Genomic DNA, 12,437 nt, shown 5'->3' on the forward strand with positions numbered 1-12,437 from the left:
TCTCTTAACCAGCAATGCAGGGTTCGAAACTAAGAAAGCTGAAACTACTATAGCCCAGGCACCTAAAACCCAAGCTCAACAAGAGCAGTCACCGCAAGGAGAAGCCCGAGCATCACAACGAAAAGCAGCCACCACTTTCTGAAACTAGACAAACCCTGCACACAGCAGCACAGACCCAGGGCAACCAAAAAACACTAAAATGATTTTTTTTTTTTAAAGGTGAGTCAGTCTCACGGGAGATGCAGTGTGGCGACAGGGTGGTTGAGGGGCGTGGGAAAGAGCACAGTTTTCCGAAGATAAAAGTCCAGCCCTGCCACTACCTGGCTGGGTGAGCCCAGACAAGCTGTCCAACTTCTGAGTCTGTAGGAGATAACACCACTTCCTGCCTTGGGCCACCGGGAGGATTAGCTCAGCTGTCAGGTCTGTGAGGACCCCACTTTTGCAGGTCCCACTCCTAATACTGGTTAGAAACAGAACACTTGTATTTTTATTTGTTGGCCGCCTCCAGATAAATACCCTCAGCAGAGCCCTTCCATCATGTTCTCCTCCAGTGTGTGGGGTCCCTGTAACACCTCTGCATCTACTGACACAAGATTAAGGGAAAAGGAGCACTGCCCTATACAAATTCCCATTTATACTGGTGCCTGCTGTCTCTCGGCCTCCAGACCTTAAATTCCCAAATGCCTCCAAGATGATGGCGCTTCTGGGTCTTTAGAAACTAACACTCTCCTAACCAAGAATTAATTTTCCTTCTCCACTGGCTGCTCTTTCCCCTCTCTTCCCAGCAAAGGACCGCCATCCCATTCACCAAGGTCCAGGGGTATAACTGACTGCCGCTCCAATCCTCTGAATATTTTCCCACATCAATGACTTTCTCCAGTAAATGGGAATAGCCACTGGTGGGGGGCGGGGACTCTCAGAATTTCTAGAATCTCCCTGAAGACCCCCAGCACTGGGTGCACAGTGAGGAGAGGTTTGTGTACTGGCTACTTCCCAGCGCCACCCCCATCTCCATCCCATGGGCTCTACCCACCACCCCTAGAGGTCTCCTTCACTGGCATGGCGGAAAGATCAGTCTTATCCTTCTGGATCAAGGGTGCCCTTGGATCCCTGGACAACAGATGTCCACACCCTGGCTGCCACTGGGTATTTACTCATCAAACATTCAGGAATCAAGCCACTGGAGTCGTCTGGGGTGATGAATCAGGTAGACTTTTTGGGAGCTTTTTAAAATGCCCTGTCAGAAGTTCCCCTTTCAGAGACTGTAGCTCAGTGAACCTGCAGGGGATTTTTGAGGTAATCTGATGCTTAGCCAGGGTCTCAGGGGCTAGGGCACAGCATTTTATGAAACTGAAGAATAGACAGGCATCCTTAAGCCACGTGTATTATGAAATATGTTTCAAAACCAAGCAAAGGCTGCCAGGTTCAAGGTTACCCTCATTTTCTGGCCCCTGCCCTAAGCCAGTTGTTCCTTGCCCACTGACCCCTCCCACCCCAATTCTGAACAATATTTATGGGCAGGTCCACAGGCAAGCCCACCCCAGCCTCGCCTCCCACCCCCAGCACACGGCACAGCGGCAAGCTAGAACACACGGCAGCATTTCCTTTCCTAGCAAAGGGCACTCTGGTCTAGTCACTATTTGCTGTTTGCAGAGCAGTGTTTGCTTTAACACAGAAACGGGGAGAGTGAGGAAACTGGTTTGGCTGGTTTGCTGCATGGGAGAGCACACAGGGAAACGTTTGAACCAAAGGTAAGACAAGGGAGAGTCTCACTCACAAGGCACCTAGGGGCTTTAATGTGTCACCTTCACTGGGCACCTGATGCACAAGGTGACACGCGTACTAGCACGCCCATTTAACAGAAAGGCAGTCTGAGGTTTAGAAAGTCCTGGGCCAACGTCCCTCAGCTGGCAAGGAATTCCTGATTCCAGTCTAGGCAGTCTGACCCAAGAACCTTCTGAATCTTCTTGGGCCTTGAGAGGTGGGGGAGTGGAGGATTGAGGTTGATAAGAGGAAGGAAAGGGAAGAGGAAAAATAACAGAAAGAGGGGGCATAAAACGCTCCCAACAGTAACAAGCAAAAGCTGAAGTATATAAAAGGAAAACTTCAATTAGTAACAGAGAAAAGGAGAGGAGGGGAGGGAGAAGGAGAGAGACACCACAGTTTTTTTTTTTTTTTAAATGGACCAAAGACAAAAAAAAAATTAAAATGTCTAATAACTGCCCTTCCATTTCCAGAATCAGGTTTGAGGTCTGCCCTCTGTGCTCTCCCTGGCTTTCAGAGGGAAGCATTCAGTACCCTATATCCGTAGACACACTTATCAGTATACCCCAGCCTCAAGAGCCACTGGCTGGGCCTGAAGCCCTCACGAGCATCTAGAAAGTTCTAACAGACCCCATTCTCCCTGACAATTACAATCAATACCAGAGGCTAGCTCCAGGCCACAGTTTGAGATGAGAAAAATAAACCAAGGGGTGAGGGGTAGTGAATATTCATTCATTCATCTGTTCAAAATAATATGAGTACAAACTCTGTCCTTAAGAAATATGAGCCATTTAATGACTCTTCCCTGTTTCCTTACATCCTTCTCACTTTATGTTCAACCCACATCAGCTTTATTCATGACTGTAATCCCATATCCAGCCCAATGCTGACACTCAATCTGTGCTCAACTCACAGTTGTTGACCAAAGAATCCAAGTGAAGAAATGAATATTCAAATTTAATCCTCACAACAATTCTGCCCTCCTGCCCCCCAGTTTTACAGATGAAGAAACAGGGTCATAGAAGTAACATGATTTACCCAAGGTCACACAGCTAGACTAGTCAAAGCTATGGTTTTTCCAGCAGTCATGTATGGATGTGAGAGTTGGACCATAAAGAAAGCTGAGCCCTGAAGAATTGATGCTTTTGAACTGTGGTGTTGGAGAAGACTCTTCAGAGTCCCTTGGACTGCAAGGAGATCCAACCAGTCCATCCTAAAGGAAATCAGTACTGAATATTCATTGGAAGGACTGATGCTGAAGCTGAAACTCCAATACTTTGGCCACCTGATGCGAAGAACTGACTCATTGGAAAAGACCCTGATGCTGGGAAAGACTGAAGGCAGGAGGAGGGGACAACAGAGGATGAGATGGTTGGATGGCATCACCCACTCGATGGCATGAGTTTGAGTAAGCTCTGGGAGTTGGTGATGGACAGGGAAGCCTGGCGTGCTACAGTCCACGGGGTCACAAAGAGTCGGACACGACTGAGCAACTGAACTGAACACAGCTAGTAGTGGAAATTCAAGTCTGGTCTTTCAACTCCTGGAACTCCTATCCTAATCAGCCCCAGCCCAACTGCCTCCTTGAAAGCCTACAGCCCTGAATGGAGATGCAGGTGGAGGCAGAGTGGAAACCCAGGAAGTCTGACTGTGATGGTTGCCTTTAAGGGATTTTGGGGTTTTGGCAGCTTCTGGGAGATGTGAGAGCTGATTATTTCAGCGTCTGGCATATCTGAGTCTGGAAGGAGTATTCCGGAAAAAGGTTCATTCAATAAAAAGCCCCAAAAAGCAAACAGGGATTTCCCTAGCAGAGGGGAAGGGCAGTTCTAGTGGCCAGTAGAGAAGCAGCAGCCACCAGTCTTCCTTGGTGACCTTCCTCGGGTCTTTTCTGCCACTTCTCGTGAGACACAAAGGCAAGGGCAGGACGATGGGCCATTAATCTCCTTCCCCAGGGTCTGGGCACCAACCCTTGTCAGTAAAGGGAAGTAAGAGCCAGTAAGGGAAATGACATCTGGGAGTTTGAGGGGCAGGGAAATGGGGATCTTATGATGTAAGGTAACCCCAACCAGGCTTCCATATTTGTTTTTTAAAGCCTGGTTTAATTAGGGGGCCTGCATACTGTTTCCATCACCTTTCAGCACATCTTTTAGAAGGAGGGGGAAATGGGTGTATTTAACCCACACAGGTGGGTGCCTGTGAGCACGGGCCATCCATCAAGCAGTCAGAGCTCAAACGCAAAATATAAGCCCTGTTTGCCTAAAGCCAGGTGGTGGAGGAAGCAAAGCAAAGAAACCATCAGTTTGAAAGCCTGCTTGGCTTTTTTCTTTTTTTTTTAACACCACCCCTCAATCAACTCAAAGCTGAATGCACTAGGATAATACTCCTGAGACCCGAAACTAACGCCTGGGTTTCGCAAACAAGTTTGTATTTAAAAAAAAAAAAAAGGAAAATAATCAGAAACTCTAAAGACCAATTTACAGTTGTGCTTTTGATGTTTTTTGTTTGTTTATTTGAACATTCTCCATTCTAAAACCTGGAGAGAAACCAAAGTAATAAATACAAAACTGAGTGAGATGGTGGGGTTCAGCCATTTCACAGGACACAGGAATGACCCAGAAAACTACATCCCAAGACCCCCCGAGTTTGGTCAAAACCCTATTCCTGACATTCTTCAGCCACCTGTGGACATAACATCACAGTCTCCTCATTCTCATGCTCCCATGCAGCAAATTCCCCATGGGGCCAATGTTTAAACCTGGCACTAATATCCCAAGCCTCCATCTTCCTGGACTGTCCAAAGGGAATGAGGCTGCCTCCCTAAATCCTGGTTGCCTTTTTAAAATCACAAAGCCAGTTCCCTGAAGTTGCATGTTTTTACCAGAAGGGCACTTTCATCCTGGGGCAAGTCCACAATGGATTGGAAAGAGACCTTATGGTCCAAAAAGGCCAAAACAATCAAACGTCAGGAAATCCGTTGAGTGGGGCTAGGTGTGTGTGTTTCTCTGTGTGTGCTCAGTTATGTCTGACCTTTTGGACTGTAGCCCACCAGGTTCCGCTGTCCATGGGATTTTTCAGGCAAGAATACTGGAGCAGGTTGCCATTTTCCCCTCCAGGGAATCTTCCCCACCCAGGGATTGAACTCAGGTCCTCTACATTGGCACATGGATGCCTTACTGCTGAGCCACCAGGTGTGGAGACAGAAAGGGAACTGGAACCAACATCATGAGCACCAGGATTCCAGAGGCTGCTTCTCTCATCACCACCACCAGCTACAGGCTCCTTCCACCTGCCGCCAGGTCTGGTCCACCTCCATCACCACCAGCCCCCCTTGGGGTCCAGTTCTATCACCACCTCTGCTCTCCAGGGCATACCGGGAGAAGGACTTCACAATGCGCATGAGTTCCCCAAAGACACTTTTTTTTTTTTTTTTTGAGATTAAGAGGAGAAAGGAATGGAAGAAAGACCAGCTGTTGATCCCTGAGCAGAGTATGGAATTGCCTTATGCATCAGTTTCCTCATCTCAAAACAGAAATGGCAATGGTGCCCAGCGTCATAAGGTTCAATGAGGTGAAATATGTGAACCAGAGTTTGAACCAGAGTCTGGTTCAAAAGTGGATAGGTGTGATTATTAATAATTATTATAATATAATAATAATAATATTATTATTATCATGTAACAATAATAATATCATGTCAGATACAAGAACTTGGTGGTGGGGGATAAAAACTAGACTAGCCCACCTTTGGTGTTACCAGATGTCTTGGTGAAAGAAAACCAAGAAAGTGATCAATACTTGTGTCGCAACACCTCACACACAGATGTACACACGGTTTCTAACCTCTGCCCTGAATTCAAGGTTCAGTCAACTTTGCCTCCTCCCAGAAGCCAGTCTTTGCTCCCCACTGATACTCATCCCCAGCCACCCACACTGCCACCTAAGTGCCCATAGACCACAGTGTCCTCTAAGCAGGTCCTGAGACATTTCAGGACATTTCTCATCAACCTGCTGGAATGGGAAATACCAAGAGCAAGGGTAGGGTATTCCTTTAAGTCCTCAATCACTCCTGGGGTCCAGCACAGGGCCCAGCAGAACACAAGCTGAGACGGGCCAAGTAATGGGGGACCCACTGCAAAATCAAGCAGACAACACCCTATTTTTTCCTTTTTGACCCAAAAGAAAGCTTCACACAACACAGACGGGCCTCAGAAAAACAAATACATTTAATCAATCAAGCTGCAGTTTCTCTGTTAAAAAAAAAGTCGCCTACTGTTGGAACAACTTCTATAGTTGAAAAAAATTTTATAGCATGATTGCTGCATTTTTCACGTGGCCAAAGACTGGAAGAATAAACAGTGAACTCCCTTAGGGGTATTGTGGGTGAGTCCTTCTTTCAAAAAATGTTCCTTTTATTCTTATGATACTCGTCCAGTCAACTAAATCAAGAGGGAGGAGAAAGTCCTTTGATAGGAAATAAGCACCTGGAGATCAGTGAAACCAGAAGAGAAACCAACCTTTCCTGGCTCTCACTCCCAGGCAATAACGAAGTGAAACAAAGCAAAATCTAGAATCCTGATTATCACAGTGATAAGACCCAGAAGTACACTGTGTCTGTTTTTCATTCCCTGAGTCAGGGCCACCAGGCTTTAAAAAAAAAAAACAAAAAAACACCAAAAACCCCTTCCCCCCCCCCCCACACACACCACTATTCCTTGGGGAAATAGTACCTGTATAAAAATATTTTCATCTCTATGAGCAAAAATCACAGCCTAGTAACCAAGAGAGGACTCCTCAGTCATCCCAGAGATGCTGAATGGGGCCTGGAAGTCAGAACCTAGATCAGATTCCTACTTTGACCCTGGGGCCAGTGGACTCCACCCTCCTGAGCCTCCCATTTGCTCATCAGTTAAAAAACGGGAATTACCACCTCCCCCACCTCCCTCTTCCCACACATCAAGTTTTAGACGTTGGAAAGGACAGACTGTCTTAAAGCGGTCAGGATAATATGGGACACACCGAAGGGCCCCATAACTAAGTCAACCATACAAGACAGCCTCAAACCCAACGCTGTATCCTGGCAAAAGTTTAGATGCCCGCATCTATGTAATCTACAAAGGGTGTCACCTGAACCAGGAAAGACGATGCTCGCCCAGTCCAGCCCGCGGGCGTAGGAGCGCCATTTCTCCGACCCTGCCCACTCCCACTCCACCCGGCTCAGGGACACTGGCGGCGCGCCCTCACCTCTGCCCAGGACTCGCCCTCTCTCCAAGTTCCGCCGGGGCACTGTGAACGTGTAACTCTCAGCGCCAAAGCCAGGAATGCAGGGCTCCGGCTCCTGGCAGAGCCACGATGAGACCTGGGGTAGGGGAAAGGTATGAAACCGGGGTGACTTGGCGGGGCCCCCCTCCTGCCCACACCGAAACCAGCAGCGCCTCCCTTCCCTCTCTGCTGGCACCAATACTGTGGGAGGGGTGGGCCCACCCCACCCCCATTTTCCCGCATTTCCCCCACCCCCATCCCCCCACACCCATCTCGCCCCATTCCTCCCCACAGGGCAGCCAGCCAGCCAAGTCAAAGTCTTTCATTCGGAAACCTGTGGCCGCCAAGCCTCCAGGACTTCTCAGAAGGGAAGGCTGCTGGCTCGCCTTCTCCAGCCTCAGCACCCCTTTCCTTTCAGTCTCCTTTTCAATTTCATTGGAGGCATCTTCCCAATTCCACTCTCCCTATACCGGGACCGCTCGCACTCCTAAGTCCGGTTCCTCAGACCGCGGGCGCTCCGACCTCTTTTCATCCTTTCTTATCCCGGGGGGTGGGGGGCATACCTATTCACTACCCGTTACAGGGCAGGTGCCTTTACCTATTGGTTCCGCTTTCCTTTCCTCGTTCCCAGCTCCTCCCGGACTTACACCAGGGATCCCCGTCCCATACCCCGACGCCCACCCCGCTGCCTGCCCTCTACTCCCCGCCCGTCGCCCACCCGAGTACCCGGAAGCTGCAGCGAGGCGCGCCCCCACCTCTGGCATTTGCGGGAGGCCGTCCGCAAAGCCGCGCTCGCCCTTCGCTATCACTGGCTCCCTCTCCCACTCCCTTCCCCATGGAGTTCTGAGCGCCGCGCAGTTTCCGGGCCATTCGGGCCCTTTGGACCCAAACTTTTTTGGAATAAGAGGGAGCAGGGGACGAGAGAAGAGTTTGGGGGCTGGGGCGCGGCTTATGGGGCCGCAAGGCATCCCGCGCCGTCAGGGGACCCAACGTACCTGCAGCAGCAGCAGGAGCGCAGAGAGGTTGCGGCACCGGGGGCCCATGGCGGGCCGGGCGGGGGCTGAGTAGGATCTAGCTGAGTTGGGCCGGGCTAGAGTCTGGCAGAACTTCCGCGGACTCACAGGTGCTCTGAGGCTCCGGAGGCCACTGAGCTGCCGGGCGCCGCGGGAGCCAGGTGAGCCTCGACGGCCCCGCCCCCGGCACCAGGATTGGCTGAGGATGCACCTGCCGGCCGCAGCCAATGAGCGGCGCGGCAAGGCCTCCGCTTCCTCCGCGGACTTGGGCGGACGCTCCGCCCCCGATCCCGCCCCGGAGCCGCGAGCTGACCGGGTGACCTGGGAGTAGTCATCACGTAATCGTAGGGGCTCCACGATCCCTATTACCATTAGGTTTCAGTACAAGCCTCGCGGTGGCTCGCTAACCTCTGGGGCCAGAGAGGATTTCACCCTTTCACTACTTCTGTCTTTTAAACTTCAGATCTCCATCGGTTCTTGAATCGACAAATCAATTCACTGGGCAGAATCCGCCCTTTGAAAGCCTCAGTTTCGTCACCTACTACATGGTAAAATAAACACAAACGCCTTCCTGTGTTGTTGTGAAGTTGTCATACAATTAATTAAGACCAATGTTTTATGCACCACAAAAGCTCTATACAGATGTGAGGGACAATAAGAAGTAACGATTGATACCGGGCATTAAAAGTTACTGTGCCACAGGCTCTGACACAGGTCATTTGACATTAACCATCGTATTTCCTTTCATCTCAAAACAACACAAGAATTGTGCTATTATTCCCATTTAATAGAGGGACAACCCAGGCATAAAGAATTTGAGGCCAGTAGGAAGTAGTAGGGGGCTTCCCTGGTAGCTCAGCTGGTAAAGAATCTGTCTGCAAGAGTAACTTGCTTCAATGTCCCATGCAAGGGACATTATCTTTCCTTTTACCCTGGGTTTGATCCCCCGATCGGGAAGATCTCCTGGAGAAGGGAATGGCAACCCACTCCAGTATTCTTGCCAACGGAACTCCATGGACAGAGGAGCCTGGTGCACTACAGTCTATGGTGTCGCAAAGAGTGGGACACGACTGAGTGACTTTGAAAGATAGAATAGAAGACTGGAACCCATCTCCACTGCCTGTTCTTCTATTGGCTTCACCTCATGTGGCCCCACATAATCTTCCGGCTGGAGCTGCAGGTTTCAATCTGTCCTTTAATGTTGACAGGAAGAGATCCATCAGAGATCAACCAAACCTGTCATTTGTGAATAACTCACTTCAATGTCTCATGTAAGGGACATTATCTTTCCTTTTACCCTTGAAGCATGATCAGAACTACAGTGTGTTTAAAAAGAAATGGTAATTATGTGATATGATGGGGGTGTTAGCAATGAGTTAGGTATGTGTTAGCTAAGTGTTAGTTATTATGGTAGCAATCATTTTGCAATATATGTATCAAATCAACATTTTATACCCGATAAATTTATATAATGTTATATGTCAATTATATCACAATAAAGCTGGAAATGCTGGAGAAGGGACAGGCTACCCACTCCAGTATTCTTGGGCTTTCCTTGTGACTCAGCTAGTTAAGAATCTACCTGCAATGCAGGAGACCTGGGTTCAATTCCTGAGTTGGGAAGATCCCCTGGAGAAGGGAAAGGCTACCTACTCCAGTATTCTGGTCTGGAGAATTCCATGGACTATATAGTTCATGGGATGCAAAGAGTCAGACACGACTGAGTGACTTTCACTCACTTACTCAAAGCTGGAAATGGGTTTCCCTGGAGGCTCAGGTGGTAAAGAATATGCCTGCAACGCTGGAGACCCAGGGACCTGGGTTCAATCCCTGGGTCGGGAAGATACCCTGGAGAAGAGAATGGCAACCCACTCCAGTATTCTTGCCTGGGAAATCCCATGGACAGAGGAGCCTGGTGGGCTACAATCCATGAGGTCACAAAAATTTGGACACTATTGAGCATCTAACACACAAAGACACAAAGCCGGAAAAATACAGTGACAACCAGAATAACAAAAACTACAGTGTGTAGCTATGTGACTTTGGGCAAGTCAGTATTTTCCTCTGTAGAAATAGGTCCTTAGGAGCTAATATAAGAAAGTCACAAAAAAATAAAAAAGAAAAGAAAATCACTGGGGCTTTCCTGGTGACTCAGTGGTAAAGAATCTGCCTGCCATCGCAGGACACAAAGGTTCAATCCTTGATCTAGGAAGATCCCACATGCCTCGGAGCAACTAAGCCCTGTGGGCCACAACTACTGAGCCTATGCTCTAGAGTCATGGAGCCGCAACTGCTGAAGTCTGCGCACCCTGGAGCCTGTGCTCTGCAATAAGAGAAGCCACTGCCGAGAGAAGTCCGAGCCCACAACTAGAGAGTAGCCCCCATTCAGCACAACTGGAGAAAAGCAACGAAGACCCGGCACAGCCAAAATAATAATAGTAAAACAAAATTATAAAAAATATAATAGAAGGCTGAATAATATTTTTTTAAGAAAGAAAATCACTAAGCAGAGTACTTAGCACCTGGTAGCAACTGCTCAGTCAGTGTTGAGTGTGGAGGTTGTTCTCCAGAAATAACCAGCCTATCCCCTATGCTCATGGGGAAGACCATGTTTAGAATATTTCACCCAGAGTTGAAGCTGAATCTGAGCCCACTGCGGCTACTTTCTCAACCCCAGAGAAGGGGCACTGTCTCAAATCAAGACACTGTTTCAGGTCAGTACAGCTCCCTGGCCCCCACCTGTCCCCTCCATTTTAATGGGCTTCTGAGCACACGCCCAGGCCATTTGGATTTCTGCCTCCTAACCCACCAAGAGGTTTGAAGGATAAAGACTCCAGTATTTCCTTTCCCACTGGGGCTCCAGCAGGACTGCACATTAACCAAGATAATGGAAATACAGAGAGGCGTTTCCCCCATGGGGTGGCTCATCCGTTTATTTTTTTTTCCCTCAGTTATGTAAAAATTCATATTTTATACCATCACTTGGCCCAGGGAGCCTTTAGGGCTTTGCTTTCCTCCTCTCAGCAAGCCCTGGCCTTGCAGCTCCACAGTGGCTCTCATCGACTCCTCCATTAAACTCTGATAATTCAATATAAAGGATTTTAGAGAACAATTAGAGGCAGTGAGGACAGGTTGGGCATGAGCTTGCTTCAGACTTCTCGGCAAGCCCTTCTCCAAGCTCCAGGGAGTGGGCTGCCTGCCCTCAGCTGTCCCGGATAAGCCAGGTGGACAGGGGACCCAAAGGGGGTCCCTGTGGAGACAGGGCATTGTGTGGCCCTCCGTGAACTGCCTCAATGTCTTCTTCCATCAAAAAAGGATACCTCATTGTGAGGCTCAAATGAGCAAGTGAAGGTGAGCCTCTGCTGCCTGATCTCAGGCTGATGGAGGGTTCAGATTCCTGCTCTGCCACTAGCTGGGTAACAAGTCCAGTCTCAGTTTCCCTCATCCATAAAATGGGGATGTTGGTAGCACTTAGTTCACAAGGTTCTTGGAAGTGCTAGTGAAGTCAGCTATTAGCTCTGTCTGCTCAATGCATTCCCCTCCAGGTTCCAGGAAAAACTGTAAGCCCCCAGGGAGACGCCTCACCCCCAGGCTGTTAGTCTCTTAGGTAACCCTGACCATCTCCTAGGAAAATCTCTTTCATGGGGGCTGTTTAGTTATTTAGACCTTCCCAGAGTCATTCGCATTTTAAAGAAAGCTCTGGGATATAATTCTTTCAAAGGCAGGAAAACTTTGAAACTAGTTAGTAAACTCCACCCCGTGTTCTTTACCTGGTGTCTGTGGGTGGGCGTAGTGGGGTGAGTGGTCCTGAAACCCCTGAGATTGTTAGCAAATCTTTTGGTGCAGGAGGTATGGTCCATGGAAGAAAAATCAAAATCTTGGCATCAAGGTCTCTCTGAAGGCCAGTCCAATGTAAATGGTAGAATTTCAGGCATTAACCGGGAAAACAAATGTTGACCAGCGGCCTTGCAGGTACCACCCAGGCGGACAACAGACCCTACTATACTGCTGGTGCTAACCAGGCTTTCATGGTTGGCATGACCAACATCAGATTTCCTTAGTGCCTGCAGGGTGTGTCTTGGAGGACCTTCAGTTCCTGGGTGTCCTGGCAACGGATCAGTCTGGAGGCTAAAGATTAACTCCCCAGGCAGTCCTGCCCCTTTCATCTTCTGGCAAAGGGGTGGTGATAATGGTACTCAAACTGGGAGGGGCACCTCTCCCCTGGCCTCTGCCAAGAGGAGCCCGACCCCCTAGCCCGCTGGGGAGGAACCCCAGGGATGACGGAATTGCTGGGGACTGCAGCTGGATCAGGCTCCCCATTGAGTGGGGAGAGGAGGCTCCATACCAGCTGCGCCTGGGTCTCCTGACACCTCTGCTGGCCTGTCTGCTGGCACGCAGGGGA

The 12,437-nt window shown here is 49.2% G+C and overlaps 1 protein-coding gene across 2 annotated transcripts in view; it reads right to left on the minus strand.

Moving 5' to 3' along the window:
• CDH1 (cadherin 1) overlaps positions 1 to 8,190 on the minus strand; it is a 71,465-nt gene extending 63,275 nt beyond the window's left edge. Inside the window, exons 1-2 of one of the 2 annotated variants that reach the window (XM_043437591.1) lie at positions 8,018 to 8,190; positions 7,005 to 7,119 (exon numbers count right to left, since the gene is read on the minus strand). In XM_043437591.1, coding sequence (XP_043293526.1) covers positions 7,005 to 7,119; positions 8,018 to 8,065 — 163 coding nt within the window. In that variant the 5' untranslated portion in view covers positions 8,066 to 8,190. The remainder of the gene's footprint in view (positions 1 to 7,004; positions 7,120 to 8,017) is intronic. The other variant, XM_043437592.1, reaches the window with a different exon arrangement.
• Positions 8,191 to 12,437: the final 4,247 nt, after the last annotated feature.

This window comes from Cervus canadensis, chromosome 18, assembly GCF_019320065.1.
Source record: "Cervus canadensis isolate Bull #8, Minnesota chromosome 18, ASM1932006v1, whole genome shotgun sequence".
NCBI lineage: Eukaryota > Metazoa > Chordata > Mammalia > Artiodactyla > Cervidae > Cervus > Cervus canadensis.